The sequence below is a fragment of the Rhincodon typus genome, chromosome 28, assembly GCF_021869965.1.
Source record: "Rhincodon typus isolate 14 chromosome 28, sRhiTyp1.1, whole genome shotgun sequence".
Lineage (NCBI taxonomy): Eukaryota > Metazoa > Chordata > Chondrichthyes > Orectolobiformes > Rhincodontidae > Rhincodon > Rhincodon typus.
In genome coordinates, this window is record NC_063359.1 from 37,328,822 (window position 1) to 37,347,563 (window position 18,742).

At 45.1% G+C, this 18,742-nt stretch overlaps 1 protein-coding gene across 1 annotated transcript in view; it reads left to right on the forward strand.

Annotated features, from left to right (window-relative positions):
• The window catches only part of LOC109937100 (collagen alpha-1(XXVII) chain B-like), a 298,313-nt gene that overhangs the window by 107,901 nt on the left and 171,670 nt on the right, over window positions 1-18,742 (forward strand). The window contains exons 6-7 of the mRNA XM_048613403.1: window positions 5,335-5,388; window positions 10,301-10,354. Coding sequence (XP_048469360.1) covers window positions 5,335-5,388; window positions 10,301-10,354 — 108 coding nt within the window. The remainder of the gene's footprint in view (window positions 1-5,334; window positions 5,389-10,300; window positions 10,355-18,742) is intronic.

An 18,742-nucleotide genomic window follows, 5' to 3' on the forward strand; every position in this document is an offset into this window, starting at 1 on the left:
CACACAGACACAGATGCACACACACACAAACACACAGACACAAATGCACACACACACACACACACACACAGACACAGATGCACACACACACACACTCTCACGCACACACACACATAGACACAGATGCACACAAGCACACAGACAGATGCACACACACACAAACACACAGACACAAATGCTCACACACACACAGACACATGCACACACACACACAGACAAACACACACAAATGCTCAGATACACACACACACGCACACACAGACACACACTCACACACACTCACACACAGACACAGACACGCACACACGCACACACACGCACACACAGACACACCCTCACACACAGACACACACACACAGACACATGCACACAGACACACACACACAGACACATGCACACACGCACACACACACTCTCACGCACACACACACACACACAGACACACACTCACACAGACACACACACACACGCACAGACACAGAAAATGACTTGTGGATACCATGTACACTTATACCAACAGAAGGAGTCTGCCAGGAAGAAATAACAAAAGATCCATGTTTCACAGCTGCCCCTGATTCCCTTAGAATTCCTACAGTGGGGAAACAGGCCATTCAGCCCAACAGGTCCACGATGACCCTCCCAAAGAGAATTCCATCCACTCTCAACCGTCCCGACCCTATCCCTGTAACCCTCTATTTCCCCTGGCTAACCTACACACCCCTGGACAGTATGAATAATTTAGCACGGCCAATCCCACCCTAACCTGCACATCTTTGGACTGTGGGAGGAAACCAGAGCACCCGGAGGAAACCCACGCAGACACATGGTGAATCTTAACCAAATCGTGTCACTGCTAACATTGCATTTTTAATATTAATTTGTGGGATGTGAGCATCATTGGCTGGGCCAGCATTTCTTGCCTGTCCCTAGTTGCCCTTGAGAAGGTGGGAGTGAGCTGCCTTTTTGAACTGCTGCAGTCCTCTTGCTGTAGATTGGCCCACAATGCCCTTAGGGAGGGAATTCCAGGATTTTGACCCAGCGACAGTGAACGAGCAGCGATACATTTCCAAGTCAATATTGCCAATAGTTCTACACTTATAGAAGTGAATGAAGAATTGAGGAGATGGAGGGAGACAGATATAACAACTCAGCAGTGTTCAGTGCCTTCTAAAACCAGAAACTTCAGTGACATTCTGTTTGTCCATGCTTTAAAAATAATGGGAATGCTTCACAGTGTCATAGAGTGAGACAGCATGGAAACAGACCTTTTGGTCCAACCAGTCCATGCTGAACATAATCCCAGATGCAAACTCCATAGAAATTCCGAGCTTCCTGTCTCTGGTGCCTGTAGAATTTCTTTTCCCCCCAAGTCCTGAGCCAGCCATATTTCACAATGTATGTTGTAATGTAAATAGTTACATTACATAACTGGAGGCTTTGTAGCACAAAATAATGCTGATTGGCATTAGATACAGACTAGGGCTTTCCATTGTTGAGCTGGTCAGTTTGCATTTTCCACTGTTTGCTTAACGGTTGGAAAAACTCAGCTTAGGAAGTAAAGGCGCAGAAAACCAAGGTGCCAGTTTTTGTAAATTAGTTTTGTGAATCCGATGTCGGACAATATCTGCAGATTGTATGTTCTGTTTCAGTGCAGAAACATAGATAATAGGCATGATGTGGAGGTGCCGGTGTCAGATTGGGGGTGGATAAAGTCCGAAGTCACACGTCTCCAGGTTATAGTCCAACAGGTTTATTTGCAATCACAAGCTTTTGAAGCGCTGCCCCTTGGTTAGGTGAACTGGAGGGTAGTGCACCTAAACAATAGGGGCAGGAATAAACCATTCAGTCTTTTGAGCCTGTTCTGTTATTTGGTATGTTTGTGGCTAAGCCTGGACAACACGTATGGATCTGTGGAAGTAAATAGAGGCCTTTAAAATGCGCAACATTCCACATGCAGACCATGAGACAAATGAGGAGGTGGTCAAAACTGCCAGAGCAAAAAGGACTGTGAAAAGTGACATGCAGAAGATAAATTGTCGGTATTTCAGCCATTTGATCAGAGCTGAAATGCTACAGAGATCTCTTCCAGAGGGCAGTGTGGTGACTGCAGAGAGAGGGGTCGACCCAGGTGATAGTTGGATGAAAGATGTCACAGAGTGGTGGACAGATGTGTCACTGTAGATGTGTGAGGGTGGCACAATGCAGCGAAGCATGGTATACCGTGATGGCAGATCCCTGGGCAGGAGTTACAACGCGCACACAGCAGCAGTATGCCTTGTGGCCCCATTTTCCCTCTCTATCAGAGTCATACTTCTTCATTCGATCATTCACCCAGTGATTTACAGCACTTCTGCTTTGAGGACCTTGAAGATGCCTCTGTGTGCCGGTGATCTGTCAGCATTGTGTGGGAATGTTCGTTTATTCATGAGTCCACTCAGTCAGAGGTATGTAAATAGATTAAGGATGGCAGTTTCCTTCCCTAAAAGTTTGTAAATAGATTAATTAATTGTCGGAAGCATCTCTGTTGAACTGAGAAGGTGCGTTCATCAAAGAAGTATTTTCTTTTATTCATTCACGGGATGAGGGCGTCGCTGGCTGGGGCAGCATTTATTGCCCGTCCCTAATTGCCCAGAGGGCAGTTAAGAGTCAGCCATGTTGCTGTGGGTCTGGAGTCACATGTAGGCCAGACCAGGTAAGGATGGCAGTTTCCTTCCTTAAAGGACATTAGTGAACCAGATGGGTTTTCTGACAATGGTTGTCATTAGAGTCTTAATTCCAGATATTTATTGAATTCAAATTCCACTGTCTGCCATGGCAAAATTCAAATGCAGGTCCCCAGAACATTATACGGGTTTCTGGAGTAACAGTCCAGTGATGATACCACTTGGCCATCGTCTGCCGCCAACAGTCAACCTTATTAAAGAAGGAGTTATCAGGATCAACGTCAATAGGGTGCCCCTGTTGGAGTGAGGTTTACTGAGGAACAAAAATGGAAGTTGCTAGAAAAGCTCAGCAGGTCTGTCAGCATCTGTGAAGAAAAAAAATCAGAGTGAACGTTTCAGGTCCGGTGACCCTTCCTCAGAACCGATCACTGGACTTGAAACGTTAACTCTGATTTAACGTTAGAGTTAAATCAGACCTGCTGAGCTTTTCCAGCAACTTCTGTTTTTGTCCCTGATTTACAGCATCTGCAGTTCTTTTGGTTTTTAATTACTGAGGGGGCGGGGAATACAGTTTCGCCAGAAACGAACTCCTATTTGAGATGAAAATGAGGAGAAGGGCTTTCTTCGAGAGGATCATGAATCTGTGGAACTCTCTTCCCCAGAGAGCAGTGGAACAAGTATTGCTGAGTATTTTTAAGACGGGGGAAGATAGATTTTGACCAAAAGAGGGTGTCAAAGGCAGACAGGAAAGTGGAGTTGAGCCCACGATCAGATCTTATGGAACAGTAGAGCCACATTTTTGTGCCTCTGCAAGGCACAAGTTCTGAAAGTCAGTGGGTGAGCGATTGAATGAAACTGTGTGAAAGAAAGGTCTTTGTTCACTTCCACAGATCTTTACTTATTGTCCAGGCTTAGCTATGAACATAATTGAAAGGTGGAGCAGGCTCGAAGGGCTGAATGGTTTACTCCTGTTCCTATTATCTGGGTTTCTGAAGATAATGTAGAAGTTTGAACCTGCAGATACTCCCTGACATCAGCTTCACAAGGTGACTTTACAGAAACCATGACTGTGGCAAAGCAGGCTACAGAGGCTGAGTGGCCTATTCCTGCATATCCACATTTATAGGCAAATAGACATATTTAGCTCTCATCACAGCAGACAAGTAGTGAAGTGTTTGCCAGCTAATTTTGCATGCAGCATACTCAATATGATCATCTCCTGTTGGTGACCAGGATAGTGGGAATAACTCCCTTACAACTTCTTCGAGAAGTGCTAAAGGATCTGTGTTCCATACACCAGGGTAGGCAGATGGGGTTTAAAATCAGAAAGACAACACCTCTGCCAGGGGAGCACACCCTCGGTGTACTGGAGAGGCAGCTTGGATGATCTGTGCTCAAATCCCAGTGTGGGATTTTGAACTTACAAACAAGTGTCTCAGAAACAAGCCATGGGCTCCCAGCTGAGCCTGATGCAGCCCACAGTGCGCAAGCAATAGATGAGGAGCCATTTGACTACATTGCCCCAGTGAAGATTTCACCCAGAAGCTTTCTGAATGGAGCATGTACATTTTTAATCACCTTATTGGGGTTTGTAACATCATGAGGGGTATGGATAAGGCGCATTGCAAAGGTCTCTTCCCTGGGGCGGGCAGTTTAAAACGTAGAGGGCATATTTTTTTAAGGTGAGCGTAGAAAGATTTAAAAAGGACACAATGGGCAACTTTTTTATACAGAGAGTAGTTCATGTGTGGGATGAACTTCCTGAGAAAGTGGTGGATGTTTTCAGTTACAACATTTAAAAGATATTTGGATGATTCATGAATAGGGAAGGTTTGGAGGGATGTTGCAGGTGGGCCTAGTTTAGTTTGGGAAAATGGTCAGCATGGACTGTTGGACTGAAGGGTCTGTTTCTGTGTTGTATGACTCTATGACTCTATAACCATGAAATCATGACAGTGCATTAACACTGATATTAATGCACATGTACATAAACTCACAGGTACATAGTAATACCAATAAACATTGAAGTAGTAGCACTAATGTACAGCTCTATAGTAACATTGTTGCACATGTATGTAGTAATTTTAATTAGTGTATCAATCATAGTAATTGATACACTGTACATGTGTAACAATGTTACTATGTACATGTATTTTAATACAACTACGTATCTGTGCATTATTCTTAGTTATATGATTATACAGGTACAATGTAGTGCAAATGCACATATACAAATTAATCATACTAAGACATACATTTACTCATTTATAGTAATGAATATTAATACAGATGTAGATATTAATAAAATTGATTCTAATATATACGCTCTGGCTGTTGAAATAAGTTCCAAATGAGCTACCAAACTATGTACTGGACCTCTCATTCCTATGTGCAGATGACAGAGTGCAGTAATCATGATAACACATTTCACTTTTCCTTGTGAGAATCTCCCAGAAGCTAAACTGAGTGAAACTTTTGATTCCTTCTATCGGAGCATTTGCAGTGTTGAGGATTAAACGCATCCGTGTAAAAATTCTCTGTACTCCTCATCAAATCACGAATTGATTTAATGAATCTTGAGCTGTGTTTAAAAAACATCAAGAGGAATTTTCATGAATCCTCAGAATGGGAGAGCTAACCTGTGTTAACTGTTACCCTCTTACCTTTACAGGGAAACAAAGGCGAACCAGGAATTTCTCCAGGGAAAGCACCCAATGGACAAAAGGTTAGAATGGAGAGAGAGATTGCAACAGTTTGTATTTATAGAATATAGAGACATGTTGTAAGGTACTTTAGAAGAAATATTATTATTAACCTACTGTTCTCTTTTTAAAAAAACGTTCAGTATTTAGACGGACTCCACTTCAATAAGAAGAAAACCTGACAATCTCTCAAATGTTGAAGTGAAATGAAACAGTGATTTTGTTGATCATGAAGCTGCTTCAATAGGTCACACAGGTTATAAAAGTTCCTGAGTTCAACCCCTGGGCCATGCTGTTGATTGAATAGAGTCTGGATAGTAACATTCAGAGGGGAGGCGATGGCCTACTGGGATTGTTGCTAGACCGTTAATTCAGGAAACTCAGCTAATGCTCTGGGAGCCCAGGTTCAAATCCCACCATGGCAGATGGTGGAATTTGAACTCAATAAAGAATCTGGAGTTAAGGGTCTAATGATGACCATGAGTTGATTGTTGGAAAAAAAACATCTGGTTCACTAATGCCCTTAGGGAAAGAAACTCATCCTTACCTGGTTTGGCCTACTTGTGAGTCCAGACCCACAGCATTGTGGTTGACTCTTAACTGCCGTCTGGGCAATTAGGGATGGGCAATAAATGCTGCCTGGCCAGTGACACCCTCATTCTGTGAGTGAATAAAAAGACAAAAAGTCACGATGTTGCTAAGTGAGGAAAGCTAACAAGCTGCTGGGAACTTGCTCCTGGTTCCTATCTTCTGGGCCTTTATTGGAAGCCAGAGGTATCAGGTGATTGCCAGATGAGCTCAGCATTTCTCCAATTTCTCAACAACACTTGCTGCCTGACCCCTGTATGAATCCTGCCACTGGGATTGGCGACAGACGGAGAAGATTGACAGAAGCGAGTACAGACTTGATGGGCCGAAGGGCCTCGTCTGTCCTCCATGATTCTGGAGTACACAACAGTGTCAATAACCCCCTTCATTAGCCATTTACACTTATGCAGACATGTAAATTATGGGCTGGAGTAGGCCACTCAGCCCCTCCAGTCTGCTCCACTGTCAATAAGATCATGGTGAATCTGCATTCCCATCTCGCCCTCGAAAACCTTTCATCTCCTTGCTTCTCAAAGATCAATCTATCTCTGCCTTACAACATTCAAAATCTTTGCTTATGCAACCTTTTTTGGTGTAAGCTCTGGTTACCACGGTGTAATGCGCTGGCTTCTGAACTCTGTGATCTGAGTTCAAATCCAGGTGTCGCCTTCTTCCTGGTGAAGTGAGTGGCGAGCCTTGGAAAGTCTCGTTTTATGGGTGGCATGGTGGCTCAGTGCTTAGCACTGCTACCTCACAGCGCCAGGGACCCAGGTTCAATTCCACCCTCGGGCGACTGTGTGTGTAGAGTTTGCACATTCTCCCCGTGTCTGCGTGGGTTTCCTCCGGGTGCTCCGGTTTCCTCCCGCAGTCCAAAGATGTGCAGGTTAGGTGGATTGACTAAACTAAAATTGTCCATAGTGTTCAGGCGTCTGTAGATTAGGTGGGTTGTTGGGGGATGGGTCTGGGTGGGATGCTCCAAGGGTTGGTGTGGACTTGTTGGGCCGAAGAGCCTGTTTTCACACTGTAGGGATTCTATGATTCTATGAAGAGAGCCCTAAAGATCTCAATCTTCTGTGAGAAAACATTTCTCCTTGTTTCTTATTTTTAAAGAGTTACCTTTAGCTGTAGATTCTCCCACAAGAGGAACCACCTTTTCCACACGTGTGGACGCCTCTAGAATTTTCCGCGCTCCGATTAATGCAATCTAGCTATCAGCGTGTAGCTATTAATCTCAAATGCTCCAGCAACTCTCTGTGGAACTGTATTCTAATAAGAAACAGCAATTTCTGGGAGGGAAAGGAAGAAAATTAAGGGTTTGATTGATTGAAAATCAGATTGAAAGTGTTTGATGCTATGCATGACCAGTACTAGGAAAACCACCAAAAGCAAAATTTGCTGAGAGGGTAAAAAAAGGGATTGATAACCATCGGCACTGCACATTGCTATTAAATGAGGCATTTTACTTCAAAAGAGGGCGGCACAGTGGCTCAGTGGTTAGCACTGCTGCCTCACAGCAGCAGGGACCCGGGTTCAATCCCACCCTTGGGTGACTGTTTGTGTGGAGTTTGCACATTCTCCCCGTGTCTGCGTGGGTTTCCTCCCACAGTCCAAAGATGTGCAGGTTTCTTTTTCCTTATTCGTTAACGGGATGAGGACATTGCTGGCCAGGCAGCATTTATTGCCCATCCCTAATTACCCAGAGGGCAATTCAGAGTCAACCACATTGCTGTGGTTCTGGAGTCACATGTAGGCCAGACCAGGTAAGGATGGCAGTTTCCTTCCCTAAAGGACACGAGTGAACCAGATGGGTTTTTCTGAGAATCGGCAATGGATTCACGGTCATCATTAGATTCTTGATTCCAGATATTTTTATTGAATTCAGGTTAGGTGGATTGGCCATGCTAAATTACCCTGTAGTGTGTAGGGGTGTGTGGGCTAGGTGGGTTGGCCATGGGGAATGCAGGGTCACAGGGATAGGATAAGGGGCTGGGTCTGGGTGGGATGCTCTTTGGAGGGTCACTGTGGACTGGATGGGCTGAATGGTCTGCTTCCACACTGTAGGGATGCTATGACTCTCCCCTTTTATTAATTCCTGCACAGTTATTGTCCACTTTTAGTGACCTAGTGGTGTGGTGGTCAGTCCCCAGGAGCTGATGTTATCCTTGAAGTGTGGTTCAAAATGAGCCTTTGCAGGATTTCAGTCCAGAGACTGTGCTGGATTTGTCAGGATAGTGTGAACGTATCCCTGTTCCTATGACATTTGTCTTTAATGGTAGTATATATTAAGCATAACCGGGGAGACGTTGCACTGTGATGTGCAGGTTGTGTACACACAAGAAAGGAGAGCAGAGGTGGGCCAACAAACTACTAGCTAATCTACTACAACTCCAGCTTCCCACTCCATTTCTCATATCCCTTAATTAACTCCCTCAGTGCACAAAAGTCTACAGGTCTCTAGTATTAAATCTGCTCAATGACTGAGCAACCACATCTCCTTAAAGCAGAGAATCTGAAAGTTTTCAACTCTTTCAGTGAAAAGATTTCTCCTCAAGGTAAAGACTGTACCTTATTATTTTTCTGCATTTTGGATTGTGGACTGAAATGGGAATAGGACTGTTTTTTTAAAAGCTAAGGAACGTGGAAAGGATTGCTGTACTTTGGGAGTGGTGTTAACATTGCTGCTTGTTCAAGCAGCAGGAAAGGTAGATGAGCTGGAGCGCAGGAGCACAGGAGTGCTGAGTGATACATAGAACATTCAACGTCTCAGAGGGAAAGTAATTAAAGTGGTTTAATCTGTAGCTGTCTGGTGCACAGGACTTGAGAGTATTTGACAGTGAAAGTGGAAGGGAGTGTGGTTATCCAACATTGTGTACCTGATACAAAAACATTGAATGGTTTTGCAGTGCAGATCAGTAATAGTAAAATAAAAACAAGAAAGATTTATAGAGGGGAAATTGACCAAACCATCAACAATATACACAACTTTTCATGTTGTGAAACCGTGCTCTTATGGCTTCTCCTTCCAGTTGTTATGAGTAACCAGCTGTCTAAAAATCTGTCAGAGAACCTCATGGTTTGAGAACGTACTCTGCATCATTCTCTGTTTGTTGTTTTATTTTGCTGATTCAGGATGGGTTTACACAGTCAGTGTGTCTAGGTGCAGCCTGGTGGGCAGTTGGTCATAGAGTCATAGAGACGTACAGCATGGAAACAGACCCTTCAGTCCAGCGTGTCCATGTTGACCATCTATTCGAATTTAATCGATTCCCATTTGCCAGGAATTGGCCCATATCCCTCTAAACCCTTCCTATTCATATACACATCCAGATGCCTTTTAAATGTTGTAATTGTGCCAGCCTCCACCACTTCCTCTGGCAGCTCATTCCATACACACACCACCCTCTGTGTGAAAAAGTTACCCCTTAGGTCCCTTTTAAATCTTTCCCCTCTCACCTTAAACCTATGCCCTTCTAGTTTTGGACTCCCCTACCCTGGAGAAAAGACCTTGTCTGTTTACCCTATCCATGCCCCTCATGATTTTATAAACCTCTATAAGGTCACCCCTCAGCCCCTGACATTCCAGGAAAAATAGCCCCAGCCTATTCAGCCTCTCCCTGTAGCTCAAACCCTCCATCCCGACAACATCCTTGTAAATCTTTTCTGCATCCTCTCAAGCTGAACATCTTACGTATAGCAGGGTTAACGCAGTGTGGAGCTGGATGAACACAGCTGGCCAGGAAGCATCAGAGGAGCAGGAAAGCTGACGTTTCGGGTCGGGACCCTTCTTCGTATAGCAGGGTTTGTTTGCTTTGAAGTTCCAAGTGACACCGACTCCACAAAGTCAAAGCGCCCCGTTCGAAGTCTGGGAAAATCTAAAATCAAGTAAGGCAGCAGCCCCCAAGCTGCTGGTTTCGGGAGCGTGTACCTCTGTTTGCACTCTCCTTATCCCTAAATCTCCGGGTGTAAAAGATATGAAAAAACGAGGAGCTTTTTTCTTGGTAAAGTGTATTTCCCGTCTGTACCAAAATGGGGCTGGATGGTAACCCTCTCAGTGAATGGGTTTGAGTGAGTTAAAATCTTGGCCAGTATGATCTTGGGCTGAAGCTCAAAGATATTTGATGTTGATGCAACAGCACATATGTGTTTGTTTACAAGTCTGTGGGTGATATAAAATTTTTTGATGGATGCTGTTCTGATATTGATGTTCGCTCTGCTGTTAATAACAGCATTGATTGCAACATTACCTCACTTTATCTCACAACATTCAATCAGTGGAAGCAGTACAAAGACTTTAGTGTGGGCATTGAAAATATTTCTAACATGCAGACTCGATTCTGTTGTTTCTAGGGTGATGTGGGTCAACCTGGTGCTGTTGGACTCCCAGGGCCTCCAGGTAGAAAGGTAGGTGACAGAAATTGATGGTCATTTTCAAAACTGTAATGCCTGTTCTCCTTTTATTCTATATTATCACAAGCAAGAATGAACTGAACTGGATTTGAGGTAGGTTTGATTGAAAATTATTATGTGGAAGCTTAATTGGAGTCTGGCGTCTTGAGTTTCATTGACTCCCTGAGTAGAATCATGGAATCCCTACAGTGTGGAAACCGGCCCTTCGGCCCAACAAGTCCACACCGACACTCAGGGCATCCCACCCAGACCCTTCCCCCTATAACTCACCCCCCTATAACCCCCATAACCTACACATCCTTGAACACTGCAGGCACTTTAGCATGGCCAATCCACCTAGCCTGCGCACAAATTGAATCTAAATCAAATTTCTAACTTTGGAAACTGCACTCCATTATACAAATCAGGAGTGTGATGGAATACTCCTCACTTGCCCTGGAAGGGGGCAGCACCAACAACACTCGAGAAGCTTGACACCATCCAGGACAAAGCAGCCCGCTTGACTGGCACCACATCTGCAAGCATCCACTCCCTCCACCACTGAAGTATATCGCATACAGAATACACTGCGGCAGCTCACTGAGGTTCCTCTGACAGCACCTTACCAAGAGGGCAGCGGGCACACAGGTCCATAAAACACAGGAGCAGAAATAGGCCATTACACCCGTCGAGTCTGCCAAAGCTGGGGTGGGGAGGTAGTGCAGAGCGGAGCCGATGCCAGTTCTCCTGCGTGCGCCCACGGATATGATGCCAGCGCTGGGACTGGACCGTGCGTGTGTGGCTGCGGTGAGCACATGCTGCCATCGCGTTCGGCCAGTCGCCAACAAGCGGAGAGCAATCCATGTAAAAATCCGGCCCACGCTCGGAATGAGCAGCGATTAGCCTCGGTGAGACCACACCTGAAATATCGTGTGCAGTTCTGGTCTTCCTCATCTGAGGAAGGATGCTCTGGCGATGGAGGGAGTGCAGCAAGAGTTTCCCAAACTGATTCCTGGGATGGCAAGACTGAAGCATGGAGAGAGACTGGATTGGTTAGGACTATCCTCACTGGAGTTTTGGAGAATGAAGGGGGAGATCTCACAGAACTCTATAAAATTCTAACAGACAGGTAAACACAGTAAGGATGTTCCAAATGACCAAGGAGTCCAGAAACAGTGGGCACAGTTTAAGGATATGGGGTGCGCCCTTTAGAACTGAGATGAAAGGAAATGCCTTCACCCACAGAGTGTGTGGTGAGCCTGTAAAATTCTCTGTCACAGAAAACGATTGAGGAAACGATTGAACGTTTTCAAGAAGGAGTTAGATACAGTTCTTAGGGCTGAAGGGTTGTGGGGTGGAAGTGCAAACGGGGGACTGAGTTGGATGATCAGCCACGAATATGGGGAATCATGGAGCAGTGTTGAGGGGCCGAATAGCCTCCACCTGCTCCTATTTTTTGTGTTTCTGTGGGAGCTGGGACAATTTCTGGACAGAGCTGGGCTGGTTTCTGAGTCTGATTGAGGGTCTTCTCCCCAGCGTCTTTGTGACCTGCGTTGTTGCTGTCATCGCCGTGACCTCTCCTTCAGGCTTTAGTTGCCAACAGGAATCTCTAAGCCGTTGGCCGACTGAAGTGTACACGTTTCTTAGAGAAGACGCTTTCTGCTCACAAAGACAATGTAGCTCGTTCCTCCGGACTGCTCTGTGGCTGATCAGAGAGAAACAACACAACCATTAACGCGATTAAAAGGCCTGGTTTCACTGTGTAAAATGATGACAGATTGCAGTCCATCACCAGTGAATCCTCGGATATGAATGTGAAAGTGCTGTTGGCCAAAGTACTTCAAGGTTGCCCAACCTATCAGCATGGAGCCAAGAGTGCTACAGGAAGCCTTTGAGCCATTAGATTAAATATGTTTAACCGCTCTTGAAGTCTGCAATCAATTCAGCTGACTTGAGGAACTAAGCAAAGAGCACTTCTTCCAATTTAAAATGACTTCAGGTTTACAAGTCTCGCTCAGATGAGTAGGGTTTTGCTGGAAGATTTTAACAGTCCCCCTCCCCCCACCTTATATCTTTATCCCCTTCTCTGCGACCAGGAAATGCTAAGTTGAAGAGCAGTGCCAATAAACCCCGAAATTTAAAGCCCCTTGTCTTTTTGTCTGAGTGACTGTTAAAAACAAATCATGTGGGATAGACAACAGAGATTTTGGGGCGTGAGCAGAACAGTCAGTTTTCATTTTATGTGCCCGAGGCCCCACCATCTTGAGCTGCTTCATCAATGACCTTCCCTCCATCGTAAGGTCAGATCTGGGGATGTTCGCCGATCATTGCACAATGTTCAGCACCATTCGGGACTCCTCAGAAACTGAAGCAGTCCATGTTCAAATGCAACAAGATCTGGACAATATCCAGGCTTGGGCTGACAACTAGCAAGGAACATTCGAGCTACATAAATGCCAGGCAATGACCATCTCCAATAAAAGACAACCCAACCATCACCCTTTGACATTCAACGGAGTAACCATCACTGAATCCCCTGCTTTCAACCTCCTGGTCTAGAAACTGAACTGGACTCATTATATAAACACAATGGCTGCAAGGGTAGGTCAGAGGCAAGGAATAATGCAGAGAGTAACTCCCCTCCTGACTTCCCAAAGCCTGTCCACCATCTACGAGGCTCAAGCCAGGCGGGTGATGGAATACTCCCCACTTGCCTGGATGGGTGCAGTCCCAACAACACTTGGCACCATCCAGGACAAAGCAGCCGCCTGATTGGCACCACATCCATGAACATTCACTCCCTCCCCCACCGACGCTCAGTAGCAGCAGTGTGCATTATCTACAAGATGCACTGCAGAAACTCACCAAAAATCCTCAGACAGCACCTTCCAAACCCACGACCACTTCTATCTAGAAGGACAAGGGCAGCAGATACATGGGAACCCCTCGATACTAGACAATTAGAAGAAATAGAGGTGAAACGTACAGGATTCTGAGGGGCTTGACAGGGTAAATGCTGGGAGGATGTTTCCCCTCATGGGAGGGTCTCAGACCAGACAGCATTGTATCAGATTAAAGGGGCACCAATTTAAGACTGAGATGAGGAGGAATTTCTTCTCTCAGATGGTTGAGAGTCTTAGGTACTCCTTGTCACCGAGAGCTGTGGGAGCAGTGTCCTTGTTTATATTTAAGGCTGAGATAGATTCTTGATTGATCGAGGAATCAAGGATTACGGGGAAAGGACAGGAATGTGGACATAAGGAATGTCGGATCAGCCATGATCCTATTGAATAGTGGAGCAGGCTCAAAGGGCTGAATGGCCTGCCTATTCCTGCTCCGATTTCTAATGGTCTTATTATGGTCTTAATGCCTTGGTGCCCTTTATCTTCCTGTTTAAGTGTTACACCCTGGTGCAATGGATCAAAGGCTTCCTTCCATGAGTGGCTTTTGCAAAACAAAAATAAATATCGAAGCAAAACCCTGATATGCTCATAATATCCAGTGATGATCTACAGGAAACATTTGACTGTGGATCTTTTAAGAACTGTTTGCTCCCAGATGAGCAGTGACCTGTGCACACTGTGAGAGCCACACTAGCTGTTGGCCTCCATGTTGGAATTGAAAGAAAAACTGTGGATGGGATGGAATTCTATCAGAGCTGGACTCTACCCAAGCTCCTTGGCCCTGTTCCTGCCTTGGCTTGGGGCTTAATCCTTGCCTTCGCAGATTCCAGAAATTCAGAATTTGGCATTTTAATCACAACCTGTCCCTTTATTTATTTTTGCTGATCCCATTCATCTTTCATGAACATTGGTTGTTATATTTGCCAGCCTTTTAGCAAAACTCCCATTTCCAAACTCTTATACATGAGAATATTGGAACAGGAGTAGGCCATTCAACCCCACATTCCTGCCTGCCCTCCATAACCTCTCAATCCTGTTACTAATTAAAAATCTGTCTATCTCCTCCTTAAACTTACTCAATGTCCCAGCATCCACCACACTCTGAGGGAGTGAATTCACAACTCTTTAAGGGAAGTAATCTCTCCTCATCTCTGTTTTAAATCTGCTCCTCCTTATCCTAAAACTATGCCCCACAATAGAACACATCCTCTCTCCGTCTACCTCGACAACCCCCTTAAGCATATTATATCCCTCAATTAGATCTCCACTCATTCTGCAAAACCGCAGAGAATATAGACATGTACTCTCAATCTCTGTTCATAAAACAAGCCCCTCATCTCTGGAATCAATCTAATCACCCTCCTCTGAACTGCCTCTAATAAATTTCTCAAGAGAGGGGACCAAACCTGTACACAATACTTCACTAGTGCCTTATACAATTACAGCAATATTTCCCTACTTTTATACTCTGTTCCTTTAGCAATAAATGCCAAAATTCCATTTGTGTTCCCTATTACCTGCTCTACCTGTATACAGTACTAGCTTTCGGGACAGCATATGGCTGATATTTCCTTTATCATCCCTATAACCTTCAGCTTTGAAAGATGGATATTTTGAGTCAGGTGATGTTTGGTGTTTATGCTTTTTAATGCTGTGTTTCTGAACATCTCCAGTTGTGTTCTTTAATTCTTGCCTCATGCACTCACCATAGAACAGTTCTCCATATTTTAACTCTCTGAAGAGAAGAAAGACCTGACTTTATTCGAGATTTTCCCAGACAGCCCTAAGTGCTTTCCAGTCACTGCTTTCTGAACTGCAGTTGCTGTTGTAATCTGGGAAACACTGCACTCAAACTCCAGATGTTCTCATTTATTATGTAGTATGTTTGGTCATTCTTTGACTGTGACATTCAGGGACTGCACCTCAAAGGAAGGAAAAATAATTTTAATTTGGCACACGATGCAATGCAGCAAAGCAGATAACCCAGTGGGTCTTTTAGTTAGGTACGTTTTTACATGGTCTCCTGAAATTATATTTGTGAAAGGAACCCTCACCATTGCTGCGCAAACTAACATGAAATGTCCGATGAAGGAGTGGCTTCAGTATTTCTAGTCCTATTGTTATAATTGTGGAAGCAAATCCAGCTATGATGGCCAAAGGGGGGTACGTTCCTGTCAATGGTGCTGAGGTGGTTATGGGTCAAGAGCTTTCAAGTTCCTGGGAGTGACGATCACCAACAACCTGCCCTGGTCCTCCCACGTTGACACTGTGGTCGACAAAGCACAATGACACCTCTAGTTCCTCAGGAGGCTAGGGAAATACAGCATGTCCCCAAACACACTTACAGAAAGCATCCTATCTGGGTGCAACACAGCGTGGTATGGCAACCAAGACCGAAAGAAACTACACAGAGCTGTGAAACCAGCCCAGCCCATCACACAAACCAGCCTCCTATCCATTCACTCCATCTACTGCCTTGGGAAAGCAACCAGCATCATCAATGACCCCTCCCACCCCGATTATACTCTCTTCCACCTTCTTCTGTTGGACAGAAGGTATAAAAGTTTGAATGCACGCACAGATTCAAGACCAACTTCTTCCCCGCTGTTATCAGACTTTTGAATGGACCTCTTTCATGTTAACGTCAGTCTCTCTCTGCATCTTCTCAACCACTGTAGCGCTGTTTCCTGCACTCTGTCCTATTACTCTGATGCACTTTGTACAGTACGATCTGCCTGTATAGCACATAAGACAACACTTTACACTGCTCCCCAGTAAATGTGACGGCGATAAATAAAATCAAAGATCTTGGCTTCCACTGCTTCTGCAATTGGGAATTTGTGGCCCACTCATTGACTGCATTTGCAGAGATTTTCAAGTGTTAAATTATGAAGAGTTCCCTGCGCCAGGCTTTCCTCTGGAGCACTGCCTACAAACTTCGAATGTGAAATATGGTGGGATGTTCATTCAGGAATATAGAACAGTTCCTGATCATGGCAACCGAGAATTGTAATAAATCTCTGAGCCAGTCTCTTTATGATTTCCACATTCTCCTGTCAGCTTGCAAGCTAACTCCTTCCAATCAATCATGTGACAATTGTCTTGACTATTTCAGAGTCATCCATACTCTGAGGACTCTTAATTGAGTGCCAGTCATTTTTATGGCAATTTAATATCATTTGAAAAACAGCAAGTTTCATGGAATGTGAGCATCTGTGCTATTTAACGTCAGCCATATTTTCCAAAGTGCTTTTAACACAATTTTAAGTTCTGTGGGTGACCTAAAAATTTGTCAGTTGGACCAGTTACTGAATAAAAGAACCTGCATTAAATAACACTGTTCGCAACCACTAAATATCTCAAAATGTTTCATAACCAGTGAAGTCACTTTTGAAGTCTAAAGGCAAAATTGCCAGAGTCACACTCATGGGAGCCATGATATAGAGGTATCGGTGTTGGACTACAGCCTTAGAGTAAAGGGAAGACCTTTTAGAACGGAGATAAGGAGAAACATCTTCAGCCAGAGAGTGATGAATCTATGGAATTCACTGCTACAGAAGGCTGTGGAGGCAGGTCATTGAGTACATTTAAGACTGAGATAGATAGGTTCTTTATTATCAAGGGGATCAAGGGTTACGGGCAGAAAGTGAGAGAATGCAGTTGAGTAACTTATCAGCCATGATTGAGTGGCGGAGCAGACTCGATGGCCTGAATGGCCTAATTTCTGCTCCTATGTCTTATGGTCTTATGGACTGGGGGTGGACAAGGTCAGAAGTCACATGACACCAGGCTATAGACCAACAGGTTTTATTGAAATCACACACTTTTGGGGCGCTGCCCCTCTGTCAGGTGAAGGGGCAGCGCTCCGAAAGCTTGTGATTTCAAATAAGCCTGTTGGACTACAATCTGGTGTCATGTGACCTCTGGTTTTCTGTCATGAGAGAGAAAGAGAGAGAGAGAGAGAGAGAAAGGACTGGTGGTGGTTTAACCTGAGGGTCAGCACGCCTCGGGCAAGGGGAGAGGTTGGGAAGGGGAATCCTTCATGGTAACTTCAGCCAGTGCAGGTATTGAACCCACGCTGTTAGTGTCACTGTGCATCACAAACCTGGCTGTTTGGTTAACTCTCCCTCCTTCACCCCCACATCTCCCCGCTCCTCCGTCCCTACATTTCACCTGCCTTTCATTCACACAGCACCTCTCGTGGCCACTGTACATCTCAAAGTGCTTCACGGTCGATGAAGTACCGTTGAAGTGTGGTCACTATTGTGATATAGAAAGCGCAAGAGTCAATATATACAGAGCAAGCTCCTCGAATACCACGCTGATAATGGGCAGAATTCTGGGCAACCCCCTGGAGCAGGCAGCTGTGGAGGGTATAGCTTGGGAGGTTCGGTTTGGATCTGATCTGATTGCTGGTAGCAGGAAGTCACTGATTTTCTGGTTGGTTCCTGAACAAGGTGGTTATCCAAACAGTGACTGTCAATGGCATTACGATTATTGGGACCCCACTATCAACATCCTGAGGGTTACTGTTGACCACAAACTGAATTGGACCCACTGTCTATAAACACAGTGGCTACAAAAGTAGATCAAAAGCTAGGAATACTGCAGCGAGTGACTCACCCCGACTCCCCAGAGCCTTCCCACCATCTACAAGGTGCAAGTCAGGAGTGTGATGGAATACTCCCCACTTGCCTGGATGTGTGCAGCCCCAACAACACTCAAGAAGCTTGACACCATCCACTTGATTGGTAAAACATCCAACACCTTTCACATCCACTCCCTCCACCACCGATGCTCAGTAGCAGCAGTGTGTACTATCTACAAGATGCACTGCAGAAACTCACCAAAGATCCTCAGGCAGCACCTTCCAAACCCATTTCCATCTGAAAGGACAAGGGCAGCAGATACTTGCGAACCCCCCTCAAAGCGCACACACACACAGTCACACTCTCACACACACACACTCACATACGTACATGCACACACACGCATATGCACGCACACACAGCCCACACACACAAACACACGTGGGCGCACATACACACACACACGCACGCACATACACAGCACACACACACACAAGCACACACACATACACAGTCCATACATGTGCATACATGCACATACATACGTGCATGCTCATAGACACATATGCAGCCCACACACACACGTGCACAAATACACACACAGCCCACACACGCATACACATACAGCCCCCCCTACACACACACACGCAGCCCAAACATACACCCGCATGTGCATGCGCACACACGCACATACACAAATACAGACAGACACACGCACACATACTCTCACACACACACAGACACATGCACTCACACACACAGGCACACATACACAGACAGAGATAGTAAGAACTGCAGATGTTGGAGTTGGAGACAACACAGTGTGGAGGAGCACAGCAGGCCAGGCAGCATCAGAGGAGCAGGAAAGTTGACATTTTGGGCCGGGACCCTTCTTCAGAACACACACACAC